Source organism: Solanum tuberosum, unplaced genomic scaffold (assembly GCF_000226075.1).
Source record: "Solanum tuberosum cultivar DM 1-3 516 R44 unplaced genomic scaffold, SolTub_3.0 scf00267, whole genome shotgun sequence".
NCBI classification, from domain to species: Eukaryota; Viridiplantae; Streptophyta; class Magnoliopsida; order Solanales; family Solanaceae; genus Solanum; species Solanum tuberosum.
In genome coordinates, this window is record NW_006239199.1 from 860,778 (window position 1) to 876,302 (window position 15,525).

A 15,525-nucleotide genomic window follows, 5' to 3' on the forward strand; every position below is an offset into this window, starting at 1 on the left:
ATTAATCTCAAAAAATATTATATATTTCTATATTTAGTAATAGTTTAATTTAAAATATTCATTTTACTTTTTATGAAATGATTTATAGCTACATAAATATCTATGACTTATTTTAGATTATAAATTTTAAAAATCTCCATTTTCTTCCGTTCTAACGTTAAGTCAAACTACATCAACTATATTACATAAATGACAAAAAAAAGGTAATATTTTAATATGCCAAATCACAAATATTATCCCTTCTCCTCCCTTATGTCTGGACTATTTATTTTGCTTGTCTGAGTTGTACAAGCAACTGATTCTTTTTCTATCTTCAAAAATCACCAAAATCACCAAAAAGAAGAGCCAAAAATACAGAAAAAAAATCATGTCTTCCCCAAGCAAAAGAAGAGAGATGGACTTGATGAAGCTGTAAAATCCCTTAACAATAATCTTTTGGTCTAAATTAATTTTGGGGTTTATTTTTTTTTTTAAAATTTTTTCAATTTATGTTTTCTTGAATTAGGATGATGAGTGATTACAAAGTTGAAATGATCAATGATGGGATGCAAGAGTTTTATGTGCATTTCCACGGACCTGCTGAAAGTAAATCTCCTCTTAACATTATTATCTCAATCTCTATTCTTTTTTAGGCTATATACTAAAATGTTTACCTTTTTAAGACATATATTTAAGAGGGTCTTTGTTGAGTTATTGATATTTTTTGTGAGTTTTTTCTACCTATCTTCAAAGGGGCATTTTCTTTTGGTGTCTATTTTGGTTTTTGATTGAAATTCTTCAATGGGAAATTAGATAAAAAATTGAAGGTAACTTGGGTGAGGATGAATTGATTAGGAATGAGGATATTCAGGATAAAGTGGGATTGACCTCTGTGGTGGATAAGACGGGGAAGAGAGACTGAGATGGTTTGGGCACGTTAGGAGGAGGTGTGTGGATGTCCCAGTAGAGGAGAGGCAGAAGTAGGTCGAAGAAGTATTGAGGAGAGGTAATTAGGCAACATATGATGCATTTTCAGCTTACTGAGTATATGACCTTAGGAGACTGTTAGTAGCTTGGTTGGTTGGTTACCTGAACTTTCACCTTGCTGGTGAGAGTTTGATTTTCCACATTGTAATTCCCTCCCCCATTTCCCCTTCCCCACACCCAAAAAAAGTATATGACCTTAGATAGAAGGGTATGAAGGTTGCGGATAAAGGTAGAGGGTTAGTAGGTAGTTGAGAGTTGTTTTATTATTAGCCTATTCATGTCTTTGGCTGGGTGGAAGTGTAGAGCTCCGTGTCGGTCGTAGTATTAGCATATTCATGTAGTCTTTTGTCTTTTGGTATCTGTAGATTATTGTGTTTAGGTGATCGCACCTTGTTGTTGTTGTTATGGTCGCACTACTGTGCTATTAGCTATCATGCTTTTATTTTAATTACTGCATTGACTTGCTTGAGGGGTCTTTCAGAAGCAACCTCTGTACCTCGAAGAGGTAGTGATAAGGCCTGTGTACACTGTACCCTCCTCAGACCCCACTTTGTGGAATTTCACTGGGTTTGTTGTTGTTGTTGGGCGAGGTTGAATTAAGAAGTACTCCTTATTTGGCATAGTTAATTTTATAGTTTCACTTTGTGGTTACGAATCTACTTATGCTTCTTGGGGTGCGGCCTTCCCTGAACCTTGCTGACGTAGGATGCTTTGTGCACCGGGTTACCCTTTTATTTGGCATTGTTAACTTTATAGTCCCACTTTGTGATTATGAATCTAGTTTGCTTCTTGGGTCCTTATGTTGAATGGATAATGGAATTATATTTAGTTATATATGTACCTTTTTCGTGTATCTGCTGTTTGGTAATTCACTAATAATCTTCAAGTTACATCTGCCTTTTAGTGGGATTTCAATTGGATGTATGAAGAAGGGAGGGGCAGAGGTGGATAAAAGATTAGACTTGATGAGTTCAACCTTCATGTTCTTTTTGCCATTATGGTTTTAGATTATAATATTTTTTGAAAATTTAGTGGTTTTCACATATACATTAGTAATCTGTGTAAAAGATGCTAGGTTCAGTTGAACTCGTTGATTATACATTGCATCCACCTTTTGGGGATGCAGTGTTGCTTTTTTCAGTTTCTGCTTTTAGTTAGCCTTGTTTTTGCAGGTCCTTATCACGGTGGAGTGTGGAAAATAAAGGTGGAACTTCCAGATGCCTACCCGTATAAATCTCCGTCAATTGGTTTTATTAATAAAATGTACCATCCAAATGTTGATGAGATGTGAGTTTTCAACTGCTTAATTTCTTTAGATAATCTCATCCTTCTCGTTTTGTTTTAGCTGAAGTCTGAAATTTCACTGGATTATTATTTTTCAGCTCAGGTTCAGTTTGTTTAGATGTTATCAACCAGACTTGGAGTCCCATGTTTGGTAATTGAATATGAGCAATGATTAGATTCTTGAAATTTCTATGGCTTTTCTGCCGACTTCTTTTTTAGTAATGATAGCTGGTTTTGAAACAATTTCCACAGATTTGACAAACGTGTTTGAAGTGTTTCTCCCACAACTTCTCTTGTATCCTAACCCATCGGACCCATTGAATGGGGAGGCAGCTGCCCTGATGATGCGAGACCGAACTGCATATGAACAAAGAGTTAAAGGTATAATGATCCATATCAGCTGCTTATATGTGTTACAAAAATTGTGCTTGCTTCAAGTGGACGAGAAGAATGAACTAGAACTAGTCCTTGAATCTTTGATTAGGGTAGACTCAATAGAATTGAAACTCATAGCTTTAGTTTGGTTTAGGGTCCACTGGAGACAACCTCTCTACCTGCCAAGGTAGGGGCAAGGTCTGCATATACTCTACCCTCCCCAGATCCCACTCGTGGGACTATACTAGGTATGTTGTTTTTGTAGCTTTGGTTTGGTTGCTAGGGAATTGGTTATCCTTTGTTTTCTTGATATTTGCACGGTAATTATGTTAGCATTCTATTGTAGCTAAAAATTTCTTAAGTTAGCTTCTCTTGAACAATTCATGGTTAGACTAAGTTCGGGTGAATAGACAACAACATATGAGCCTAAACTATCAATTATTGCCCCCACTTGGCACTTGCTGCCTAAAGCAGGGTGAACCTTTTAATTGGGACACAGTTGTAGATCAGCATTCTCATTCTGTTGGTCATCTGCAGTGTATAATTTATGAGTCTGCTTCAATAAAGATGTCCATTCAATCTAGAAGTATGGTCTAAATAATGTAGAAACTTTCTGGTAAACCAACTTTATGGCGACTTAGGTATGCATTATTTTGATAGTGAAGAAAATTCATAGTTAACTTACTCCTAGCATTCCAAACTAGCTAGTGTAGTCTTAGCATCCTCAATGATACTCCTAATCTGATGTGTTTGGTTTATAACTGGAGACAGCTACAAAAAAGGGAACTTCCAGATGCTGTCCGCTTAAGTCAACCTACCTTCCAATGCTTCCATTATCTGGCCTAGTTTTAAGGTGAAATGCAGATAGTATGTTAGCTTTCTTACTCCATTTTATATGGGACCAACATGTTAGAAACTTCGACCACAGCATCGACTTACTCATCTTACATAAAGCAACTCTTTTTTCCTGGGGAAATTCACCAGTAGTAAATAAAGATGAAATAATGTTGGTCAATAGAGACATGTCAAAAATCAGGTCATGTTTATGTCTGCTAACCCCAATTGTGTTCTCCTATACTCTTCGAAAATGTTGCTCTTCACCCTCCTTAGTTAGCAAAACATTCCCGGGAAAGAAGTTAGATGAAGAAGCTCTTTGCGCCTTGGCAGACTATTTTCGTTTGCTTGACTTGGAGCATAGACATTATGTCTTTTTGAGCTAAACATCTGCCTCAATTAATGCTAAGAATCTGCATTTCTCTTTCTATACGTTTATCATGTGGGTATTTTTCTTAGAAATTTGGTAAGGGCAGAAAAAATCTGTTGTTCGGACTCTTCAAAATGTCGCCTAGCGTGTAGGATCCACCAAAAGTAGTGCATTTTTGGATGATTTCGACACGGATGTTGCTCAGACATATTACTGCTTATTTATGTTGCATGGACTCTTCAAAATTGTTGCCGCATCCGTGTTGGATCCTCCAAGAATGCACTACTTTTGGAGGATCCAATATGCACCCATCGACATTGAAGAGTCCGAGCAACATAGCTTCTAATAGTGTCACACATTCCTCTCCTTTCGAAAGTTTAGGCCATACGAATGGAACTTCTTAAGCATTAACTAAGCACTCTTACCTTTTTGTCACTAAAGATGGTACTCTTTTCCTAAAGAAGTTGTCTTCTGGATGTTAAGATACGTTTTTACTGCTTTAATCTATTGCAGAACCTCCGAGATCAGTGTATTAGGTTGTTGAGCATTGTTCCAGTATTTTGTTCGACCTTTTCTAATTGATTGTATGAAAAATCAACAGAGCAAAGTAGTTTAGATTTATGCTGCCACCGTCTCCTGGTCATTTCTCCTTCAGTAACTAAGCTACATAGATAGTTGCTACCTGCATTCTGAAATGAAACTATGATGCATCCTGGAACTCATTTTCATATTGAGTTCAACTTCTATGCACCGGCGATATTAAGTTTTTCATACTATCAGGTCATCAAAAAGGTAATTACAGCTAAAAGTGGAATTGGTAACCTGAAAAATAAGGCGACATTCTATAGCAAGAGTGCAGAATTTTCATTACACAGTTAGTAGATACAAGTTAAATCCTTTCGCATTTCTAACACGAACCTGCTTGTTTATCCAGAATATTGTCAAAAGTATGCCAAACCAGAAGATGTTGGAGCTGTCCCCGAGGAGAAGTCGAGTGATGACGAGTTAAGTGAAGCTGAATATGACTCAGATGATGAGGCAATGGCAGGCCCTGTTGATCCATAATACCTCCCTCATCTCCATTACTATCTGTAAATCATGTTGTTTGTCCTGTTGTTGAACTGCATAGTTAAAAAAAATTATTGATTGTGAGGAGGGATCCTAAAGAAGTTGCCCTCTTCTGTTAATGTAAATAAATTTCATGTTTGATTTCCTTCATGTTCTTTTATGTGTGTGTTTCGCGTGTTTATATTTTCCTATTGAGTTTCTTCATTAAAGCTCGATATTTATTAGCGTTTTATACTTAAAAGCCTCAATAGACCTTCGAGCTTTATTCGCCTTTGATAACACTGAAAATAAGAGAGTAAGAGCAGGTTATCTAACATCTGCCGATCTTCTAAACTACTGCATGATTTTTAAATTAAGAAATTATTTGATTTTTTTAAATTAAAATAATATATTACAATTTGATGATTTTAGAACAAAAATTACTTGGTCACACATAAAGTCACTCACTAGCTAGTTGTAGCATTCTACCAAAATGCTTCCGCACGTGTCTATTACATAGATAAGTTAAATCATATAAATAAAATAATTACATAAAAATGTCTTAATGTATTACAGAAAAAATATACTTCCAGCTCATATTTTGCAATAGTTTTCTCCCAAGTTCACAAGTGTTATTTTTTTTTTATAAATAAGTTAATCACATAAAAGGTGTATCACGTTAAAAAAAAAGCATTAAAAATGTTTCCGCCCATGTTCATAAGTGTCTATTTCATTAATAAGTTAATAACCTAAAAAAATCTATCACGTTAAAAAAAAGACATTGAAAAAGTTTCCGCCGGTCTGTTACATAACTACGTTAATCACATAAAAAATCTATAACAATTTTATTTTATTTTTTTAAAAAAAGAAAAAAATTCCGACCTGCCGGATTCGAACCAGCGACCTAAAGATTTCAGTAATACCACTACAGTCTTCCGCTCTACCAACTGAGCTAAGGTCGGGCCTATTAGAAACTGTCTATATTTAATATATATCGCAATCTATCCTTCTCTCATACTAGCTAATTTTCCTTTTTTTTTTGTTCAACCTGTTCCAATTTAAGGTATGTTTGGTACGAAGGAAAATAATTTCCTAGAAATGTTGTGTTGAAAAATAATGTGAATTTCTTAATTATTTTTTAGTATTTAATAAGTAAATAAAAAATATTATTTTAATTGTATCTATATGTTATTTAGATGGGAAGTGGAGGTTCGGGGGTGAGATGATCATGTAATTATCTAGTTACATGTTCTCATTTAAAAATGATATGAAAATTTAAAATTACAACTTACAAGATCCAAAAAGTATTTGAGGGTATTAAAAAGTCTCTTATTTTATATATATATATATATATATATATATATATGTGTGTGTTATATAAACCTTTTAATTAAGATCATATATTGAACAATCCTTCTTATATTTTTAAATTTTCGTATCAAATTTTAAACTATGAAACATTAAATAAAATGGACGAAGCAATAAAGTAACTATCAAATTCAATACTCCCTTATAAACGATGTACAACTTATTATTAATCAAAACATATTAAACGCTTTGTTCTATATAATCCATAATAAAAGATACATGAATCAATTACTTTAACACAATCCAAATTATTCATGTAGTACTTATTATATTTGATTTAGGGGACCATTTTATATTTTCTCTCTCTAAACCATGTTATGTGGTCCATGCATGTTATATCAATCATTGATGGATTGTTTGATAGAGTGCATTAAAAATAATCTATATAATGCACGTATTAGCTTTGTGTATAACTATCTAGTGTCTTATTTGATATTAGTAATGAAAAAGATTTTAATTTATGCATTAGCCTGATTAAAAATATTGATATCAGCATAACTAATACAAACATAACTAATTATGCCATCATTACTAATACACTATATTTAACACTATCTTATACACTCTAGGACTCTCAAGTGTTTTAACGAAGTCTGAAAATGAAAATTATTAAAAAGTTGGAAGCTAAGATATATTTATGATGTAAGTCATGTATTAATACTCTTAAATGTTATATTAACTAATTTGGAGAAATTATGTGTGACGAGTACGAAGATGGCCGATAATGGTTCTCATCTTGAAACCAATGAATAATTTATAAGAATATCAAATCCTAGCCACTCAAGTTACATCTCTTTATTGGGACATCTGTTCATTCTTTTTTTACATATTCAAACTATCACAATCCCATTTTCTCTTGCTGCAGATTATATGAGTCATTCTCACTTTGTCTCAAATATCTTCATTTCTTATTATCTTATATCTCCTAGTATATCCACATATCTACCACAATATAGTCCTTTCCGCAACTCTCACATTTTAAATATGAAATTTCTTAACTAACCAATTAACAATCTGCCCCGTACAACACAATCAACTTTATCATCACTTTGTAAAACTTAGCTTTAAGTTTAAGTGGTACATTCTTATCACATAAGACTCCAGAGGCGAACGATGTATTATGCATTATGTATGAGTATGACATTTGCCTGTCTTGCCAACCATATACATTATCATACAAGTCGAAACAAACAAATCAATTACAAATTGATATTTCTTTTTTTGTTGATGAAAATAGCGATGAGATATTTCTTTGATGATAATATATTCATATAAGAGAATTTTTTTAAAAATGGAAAAAAAAATCCGACCTGCCGGATTCGAACCAGCGACCTAAAGATTTCAGCAGTACCACTACAGTCTTCCGCTCTACCAACTGAGCTAAGGTCGGCTTTGATACTACTAGTGCTACAAAACCATATAGTTATTAGATCATAATAACTACCATTGATAGTACAAGTTTTTTTTTTCTATATGTAAATTCAATTTCATTTGGTATAAAATTTTAAATAACCATATATGTTATTAAGTAAAACATGTTTTGAAGTAACAAAACTAAATTACAAATTTCTGCAAATGATAAATGTAATTGGATAGTGACGACAATGGTGTGGTTGCATTAGAATAGTCCGTTCTTACAATCTTTGATCAATATATTATTTAGAACTTCGAAAGATGATCAAGGTAGCTTGCTTCAAAGCTATTGCATTAGATATATATGTAGTCAACCCCTCTCTCCTTTACTAAAATACTACTCCCTCCATTGCTATTTATAAGTCGTTCTTACTAAAAATAGATGGTCCTTAATACTTGTTATTTCACAAAATCAATATATAAATAACACTATTCTTCTTGTTTTACCCCTAAGAAGTATGAGTCTTGAAAGTATGAATTTGACTAACATAATAAAACTAAATAATTAATTCATGTTCATTGGTCAATTTAATTAATCGAAATAATTAATTTATGAAAAAAACTTGACTTCAAAAGAACACTAAATAAGAGTACAATAATAAACTTACCTAATTTCTTAAGGAACGATAAAATCTAAAATGGTGACACCGAATAGTTTAAACTCAATATAATTGAATATTGTTCAAACCTATAAAGTCAACAATCAAATAATTAGTCACACGATCGTAATTATGGTAATAAAAGAAAAAGGTTCTTGAAGTAGAATAAAACAATTTATTTTTTTTAAAATGGAATAACTATATACTGTGCAATTATTTTTTACATTATTGTATGTTTGCTGCATGTTTTTTTTTTAATCTTCCCATTAATATTATGAGCTAGCAATTCCGTGGTGTAATGTTTGGAATAATCAGAATAGAACGAAAAAATGTGTTTAGTATAATGTTGACTTTAATTAGAACTTGATCTTCGATTATATGTAAATGAAAAGGTTGATGGAACAATTGGAAAATTAATCAAAGAGTTTAAAGTTTAAACGGTTAGAATTGATATATATTTTGTATTATATATAATATATGTACTATGACAATGCTAGTTTTGAAACTCAAAAAATAAGTTGATTCTAATTCAATGAATCTACTTTCTTGTATCCAAAGTAAAGGACAATTTAATATTTTTTTATTAATTTAAATTACTCACCGTCATAGGAATCATTATAAGAATTATATTGAGTTTAAAGAGTAATCATTCAATCTTTTATGGACATTTTGATATCCAATTTTGTAGTACTTAAGGACTCTCACTTTTATATTGTTGTTAGTTATTTTTAGTCACAGAAATAAAAAAACTCTAACCGCGAATGACCTTCAAGTAACCAACAAGAGCCGCCCATCTAAAGCGTACAGAGCCCGGACCTCAAAGCGCGGATGAATCTCCCAGGGCGTTAGGACGTAGTAGGCCGTAGCCATAAGTGTGTCGACTCCATATATAGATGATAAGGCCAGACCTTTAATCGACGAATAGTAGGGATCAACTCTGTAGAGGATCATGAGCAACATGACCAGACCTTTAATCTATGACTAGAAAGAGTTGTCGAAGGATCTAATGTTAACAATCATCAAAACCACCGTGGAACAACCTCCACTGCCAAGTAATCAGTACAACACTCCAAGCTCAAACCAACTCCAATCCCAGGTCGCCTAGTGTCACAACCCAAAGTATATTCTAGACGGGACATGACGTATAGGACCCTGAGAGGGCCCTATACAAGCCACTTGACATACATACACTACAATAGAATATACCATAAGAGAGTTTGAGTAAGACGTCTCATATGTGGAATCACAACTATGTCTTGACAAACCATTACCAAACATCATAAGAGTGGCTGGAACATAACCCATACACCACGTACAAAGTCTCAAGAGTAAACAATAAAAGTAATAAATCATCTTCATGGCTTTGTCCTCGGAGTATGAGGACTCACCAATCAAATAGCGAATAGCAATCTGAATCAAGCTAGCCACGAATAGGAGGAGGAACGTCGGATCCTATATTATGAAACAATATAAGCACAAGTATGCATTAGTATATTGAATGTACTAAGTATGAGGAAATATGCATAAATGTAGAAATAATATCTTAGTAGGCTTGACACATGTAATGCATGACCAAGTGGAACATTAAAAAGCTTAGAAAGCAAAGTCACTAAAACCATGAGACAAGGAACTTACCTTGAACTTTCACTTTTCCTGCAGCCACAATCACCACTGAAGCAAAATGTGCCAATCTGATACCTCATTAACAGATTTCAATGGTGACTGATCATTCATTATCTTCTTCATAGAACCTGAATAGATATGGCATATGCTGAGATTCTTCTTATTTCGTACATGTTGGGAGAGGGGAGGAGTCAGACATTAATACTGTGAGAATGCGATAAACATACCTATTATCTAACAAAATTATATTGAGTGAAGCACCAAACTAACAACTTACATTCTAACAGTTCCACAATTTCATAGAAGTTAATTACCAAGTCTTGATGAGAGTAGATATCAGACTTTATTCGTCAAAAAAATTTGCAGAAACTTACATGGAGAATAAAAAGGCAAACTCAGCCATGGAAAGACAGAGGATCGTGTAGCTTCTCATTGAGCACCGTGTATACTTTGAGTGATTTGATGTTTCATATGTAGACTTCAGTTCCCCGAAAAGGTTGTTTAGTACCCAAATACTCATGAAACTGTTTCGCGATGAGTCTACAACTGAAGATTCTGTTCGTCATACAAAATAAAAGTGGTGGTTCCTCTGTGAAACATAACAAACCGTGTTAAACAGTAAAATTGTTTCATGAGAGAAAAGGAAGGCAAACAAAGAACTTGACACACTTGTCATAGCAGTCCTCTAACAACTAAATAAAAATACCTAACGTGATTGCTGCCCATGGATTTTGACTTGATATATCATAACGACGTTTTACGTGGCCTTGTATCTAGTAACCTATGAGCAGAAACATAAATTTTCATGATTAAACTTTTTTAAGGAAGGTAATATTGTATTCATCAACATAGACCCCTTCGAAAATCGGTTCCCAACAAAAACGAGTAGATTACAAAGTGCCGATAAATTCTAAATAAAAATTTACCTAATGTACTTGCCTTCCGCTCATGGGATTTGGCTTGATTTACCACATCGACGTTCTAGCCGTTCTAGCATGACCTTGGAACTAGTAACCTATAAGGAAAAAAAGCATATTCGGTTCAAGTGGACAAGCATAATGCTGAAAGCATTGCACAAATGCAATTGATTGAATAATTTTGCATTTTTAATGTAAAAATAATTGCAGGAAAGAAAAATTAAATTACATACAAAGCTTTTTTCTCTGGAACTCATGGAAAACAATATTTAAAAAATCGACTCAGAAAGTGAAAGAGAAACAGAGACTTACGTCTATCCTGAATTATCTGACTGCCTAGTTCAATTTGTGGAATATGGGAAATGTTGGACCACTGGGAGTTTCGGCCACTCCTATTGGTGCAACTTTCTTCTAACCGTGGGCAGCCATAAATGTCGAGGTACCTTAAATTGGTGAGGCGTCGCATGGAATCTCTGGATGGCAGACGCTCTAGTTTTTCGCAGTTCTGCAAAGTTACATGTTCCAAAGAAGCAAGGTTGCCAAGCCCATCCGACAGAGCTTCTAACAATGGACAATCATTCATGGACAGATACCGTAATTTGGGCATGGCATCTGAGAAGTCCACATGTCGTAGCCGTTTGCACCTCGTAAGTCCCAATGATTCAAGAGAAGTAAGGTTGCCAAATCTATGAGGAAGAGCCTCGATTCCGAAATCATATATACGGATGTCTGCTAAGGAAGAGAGTTGCATAAGCTGATAGGGCAGAGAATCCCAGTGCAAGTGTCCCCACAAGTTCAATGTACGAAGGGACAACAGCTGCTGAATGCCATTAAAAATCAATTGGAATGCCTCAAAATCCACCATCTCTGAGAAAGGACCGATTCCCAGATTCGTTAACCCAGTGAGATGGTGAAGGCCCCCTGAGGGTAAACTAATCAATTTGGGACATTCTGATATATCCAAATAGGAAAGTGAAGGCATTTCCCCCACATGTAAAGGCAAGGAAACCAAGTTCTCACAACGGTAGACACACAAAACCTCTAGAGAACTGAAATAATTCTCTCCACTGGGAACAGGAACAGAAGTTAAATTGGGGCAGTCGGATATTTGCAAGTTCTTAAGATTGTACAAGCTTTGTGGCAATTCACGAAACTCTCCACATTTTGAGACTGATAGGAGTTGAAGAGAAATGTTGTTGCGTAGCATCTCATCGGGTATACAAGTGAGCTCTTTCACGTGATCAACAAAAAGATCCACAAGAGATGTTAAGTTGCTGCACAAGTTCAACAATGGCAATTCACTGTCAACTCTTTTGATTTTTAATTCACGCAGGATTTCAAATTGAGTTGGAGTACTTTTTAACAATGGACAGCCTGTAATCGTCAACTTCTCAAGCCTAGGAAACATTCTTACTCCAACTTCATCTCCCTTCCACTCAATAAGGCTACGCATATTCTCTAATACTAGTTCTTTCAATGACGGGAACACATGGATATTGCCATTATTGCTGCTTGATCCATTATCATTGATCTCAACACCATAAAATGTAGGTCCGATGCATTTCAATTCAAGGAATCCTATCAGCTCAAGATGCCGAAGGAACTTCAGTTGACCAAGAGATGGAATTTCTTTACACCTTTCGCAACCACTTAATATCAACTTGACCAAATTTGGTATCAATTCTCCTTCAGTGAACCATGAAGGAAATATAGTCCCGAAATAGTTCACCACTTCTAAGGTTTTCAAGTTAGAATGTGGTTGAAGACCATCCAACACATGCTCATGATTGATCTCACAGCCTTCTGATTCATTAAGGGACCATAAATATGCCAGCCTGTAGATATTTGGTTTCTCCTGTAAATATGTTGTTCGAGCCTCTTCTTTATTTTTGACTAATTGGAGACATCTGATTGTCAATTCACCTCTAAGGTTTTTCAAACGACCTAATTCTTCTATTCGACAACCCTTCTTTAAACCTACATTGAAAAACGGTAGCGTCTGAAGACTAGTCAATTGCCCCATATTAAGTGGCATGTGAATACCTAATAGGTCATGCCAGTTGCAATCTATGTGTCTCAAACTTATCATATTTGCCATTTCTTCTGGAAGCTTCCAGAATGAAAAAATGTTTTTGACTCTAAGTGTTTGCAAATTGTAGAGCTTGCAAATGGAGTTGGGCAAGGCTCTGATCTTAGTGTTGGAGAGATCAAGATATCTCAAGTATATTAGCTTGCTGATTTTGGCTGACAACTCCATGATGCCTGATTGGGACAAATTTAAGACTCTCAAGAACTGAAAGCTCAATAACATATCATCAGATATATTGCTTTTCCAGAACAATGTGCACAAACGTCCTGGCTCATTTATCATATCCATTTGATCACTTGGTGAGACCCATCCAAAGTATCGAACTTGAGAAAGTTTTTCTCCATCATTGCCCTTCGGATCAAATAGTTTAGATTTTAAGATATCTCCAGCCAAATCATGCACAAGATCGTGCATCTTACAGTATGTTATATTGTTGTGCTCATCTAGCTCTTGCAGCAAGGAATTACGCAACAAGATTTGGAAAAACTTGTGCCCAACGTCTTCCATCACGGTGATCTCTTGATATGGATGGAGAAACCCTTCTGCCATCCAGAGTTGGATAAGTTGGTCCTTTTCAAACAAGAAATCTTTTGGAAACATTGCAAAGTAAGCAAAACATTTTTTTAGATACGGTGATGGTAGATAAACATAGCTGAGTTTTAAGATTTTCTTTAAGCTATTTTCTCCATTATCATCTTCACCAGCAACAAGGGGGTTTCCATCAAGAATAGACCACCATTCATGTTTCTCCTTGTTGCGCAAGAGGCCTCCCAACACACTTGCTGCCAACGGTAGACCTTGACACATTTCAACAATCCTGTTCTTCACGCTCACTATTTCCTCCGGAACTGCCCCATCAACAAATGCTCTTTGTTTGAAAATCGACCAACAATGATCTTTTGTTAATTTTTCCAACATATGAGGACCTACTGCTGCTACTGTGGATGCCACAAGTTTCATACGAGTCGTCACAAGAATGCAGTTTCCTCTGGAAGTGTTTATTCCTCTCAAGCTGTCCATGAACTCATCCCACACTGGAAGGTCAACACGCCACAAATCATCTAAGACAAGCAAATATCTTTTTCCTCCTAGTTCATCTCGGAGTTTCTTCACTATTATATCCCTGGTTTGGACCTCAAGTTTTCGCTCCGTCATTGATTGGAGGATCTGTTCAAGAAAGCTCTTAGTGTCTGACATTTCAGGTAGGCACAACCAAACTCTCTTTTCAAAGTGTTTTTCGATCTCTTCATCATTGAAAATTCTCTTAGCAATAGTAGTTTTCCCTAAACCCCCCATGCCGACTATGGGAATGGCGCACAGTACAACTTCCTCTCTCATGTTCAACATCTTCTCCTTAATTTCAGCAATATCGTTGTCTCTACCAACAACATCTGAAGCAACTACTAAGGAATCTGTTTCTCGAATCATCGGTACTATTTGCTGAGAAGGAACTATGAGTGATTGGAGACCAAGGTCTTTGGCTAACTGATTGATAGCCCTCAACTCTTCATTTATGTTTTTGATTTTTCGAGATATTTTGCTTATAAAAGCAGGATGAGAAAAGAATCCACTGACCTTTCTTATTGGACTGTTTCGGACTTGTGCTTTGAGAGATTCATATGTGAATTCATCAAGCACATTTTCAGCATCTTCAGCAACTCTCTCAAGCCTCATGAGCCATTTTTCCACAGCCTGATCGTTGTCAACTTGTCGTCTTTGAGCATCATGAATGAACGCTTGAATGATGGATACATCTTGTGTCATTATTCTAAGATGTTTGTTGCAATCCCTTGAGCTACTGACTTTCTCAATAGTGAGAGAAAGCAGCTTTTCAAGCAAAACTTGAACTGTAGCACCAATTACAGGGTCAGCCATTGTTGCGTTTGCTTCGTCTTTTTCCTCCTTCACCAAAGTCTTCTCAAGGTTTTGGCACAAGTCTTCTTTTGCTAGTTGTTTATAGACCACTAAAGGAAACGCAATAATTTGATTGTAGAATGCTTTTTGGGTGTTAGTTGTGTTTTGTTTTTCTTTTTCTAATGAATGGCAGTCACTTTCCAGAGCAACAATTGGTTTGGAAATTTTTTCATAAAATATTACTCTCTCCGTTTCAAAAAGAGTGACCTAGTTTGAGTTGACACAGAGTTTTTAAAAAAATAAAAAAGACTTTTGAATCTTATGGTCCTAAATTAAAGTTATGTCAAATGTACTAAATTGTCCTTTAATCTTGTGGCCTTAATATGTCATATGGAAATCTGAAATTAAAATGTTACTAAAAAAGGAAAATGTCATTCTATTTTAAACAGACTAAAAAGGAAAGGAGATCATTCTTTTTTAAACGAAGGAAGTATTTACTTTATAACTCAGAAGTAAGGCTGGCAAACGGACCGGTTTTTGTCCGGTCCGGTCTGGTTCCGGTCCGGTTCCCGTACCGGTAAGACCGGTACCAGTTGAACCGGTAAGGAACCGGTCTTAAGGGTACCGGAACCGGTACCGAAACGGAACCCGGATTTTTATCCGGTTGATCCGGTTCGGTAAGAACCAGTTCCGGTCTGGTTCAACGGTCAAATTATTATTATTATTTTTATTTTATTTTTAAATGTGAACGTTAAGGAGTCGTTGGGCTGGGGCCCAAAACGGCTC

At 35.2% G+C, this 15,525-nt stretch overlaps 2 protein-coding genes and 2 non-coding genes across 5 annotated transcripts; 1 reads left to right on the forward strand and 3 right to left on the reverse strand.

Annotated features, from left to right (window-relative positions):
* The first annotated feature begins 226 nt into the window (after positions 1 to 226).
* LOC102604229 (ubiquitin-conjugating enzyme E2-23 kDa-like) lies at positions 227 to 5,057 on the forward strand. The gene is made up of 6 exons (XM_006358611.2): positions 227 to 411; positions 506 to 585; positions 2,139 to 2,253; positions 2,349 to 2,401; positions 2,503 to 2,631; positions 4,764 to 5,057. Exons 1-6 carry the CDS (start codon positions 368 to 370, stop codon positions 4,892 to 4,894), a joined length of 552 nt encoding a protein of 183 aa, XP_006358673.1. The 5' UTR covers positions 227 to 367; the 3' UTR covers positions 4,895 to 5,057.
* Positions 5,058 to 5,752: 695 nt separating this feature from the next.
* Positions 5,753 to 5,838, reverse strand: TRNAY-GUA (transfer RNA tyrosine (anticodon GUA)). The gene is given in 2 exon segments: positions 5,753 to 5,788; positions 5,802 to 5,838. It is a non-coding gene; the product is annotated as a tRNA-Tyr (tRNA).
* A 1,710-nt stretch (positions 5,839 to 7,548) lies between these two features.
* Positions 7,549 to 7,634, reverse strand: TRNAY-GUA (transfer RNA tyrosine (anticodon GUA)). Its single transcript is given in 2 exon segments — positions 7,549 to 7,584; positions 7,598 to 7,634. It is a non-coding gene; the product is annotated as a tRNA-Tyr (tRNA).
* A 1,542-nt stretch (positions 7,635 to 9,176) lies between these two features.
* On the reverse strand, positions 9,177 to 14,868 carry LOC102604559 (putative disease resistance protein RGA3). Of its 2 annotated transcripts, none has more exons than XM_006358612.2 (6): positions 11,109 to 14,868; positions 10,806 to 10,894; positions 10,586 to 10,660; positions 10,254 to 10,468; positions 9,892 to 10,007; positions 9,177 to 9,708 (listed from the first exon to the last, which is right to left on the reverse strand). In XM_006358612.2, exons 1-2 carry the CDS (start codon positions 14,758 to 14,760, stop codon positions 10,887 to 10,889), a joined length of 3,660 nt encoding a protein of 1,219 aa, XP_006358674.1. In that variant the 5' UTR covers positions 14,761 to 14,868; the 3' UTR covers positions 9,177 to 9,708; positions 9,892 to 10,007; positions 10,254 to 10,468; positions 10,586 to 10,660; positions 10,806 to 10,886. The 2 variants fall into 2 exon arrangements, with proteins under 2 accessions (XP_006358674.1, XP_015169523.1); XM_015314037.1 differs by having other exon boundaries at positions 9,892 to 10,035.
* Between the last annotated feature and the right edge of the window lie 657 nt (positions 14,869 to 15,525).

Bases quoted from the DNA above. Each gene is read 5' to 3' on its own strand.
- LOC102604229 (XM_006358611.2), top strand. From the start codon at position 368: ATGTCTTCCCCAAGCAAAAGAAGAGAGATGGACTTGATGAAGCT. The intron at 2,254-2,348 runs GTGAGTTTTCAA...ATTATTTTTCAG, and splicing joins CATCCAAATGTTGATGAGAT to CTCAGGTTCAGTTTGTTTAG. The intron at 2,402-2,502 runs GTAATTGAATAT...CAATTTCCACAG, and splicing joins GACTTGGAGTCCCATGTTTG to ATTTGACAAACGTGTTTGAA.
- LOC102604559 (XM_006358612.2), bottom strand. From the start codon at position 14,760: ATGGCTGACCCTGTAATTGGTGCTACAGTTCAAGTTTTGCTTGAAAAG.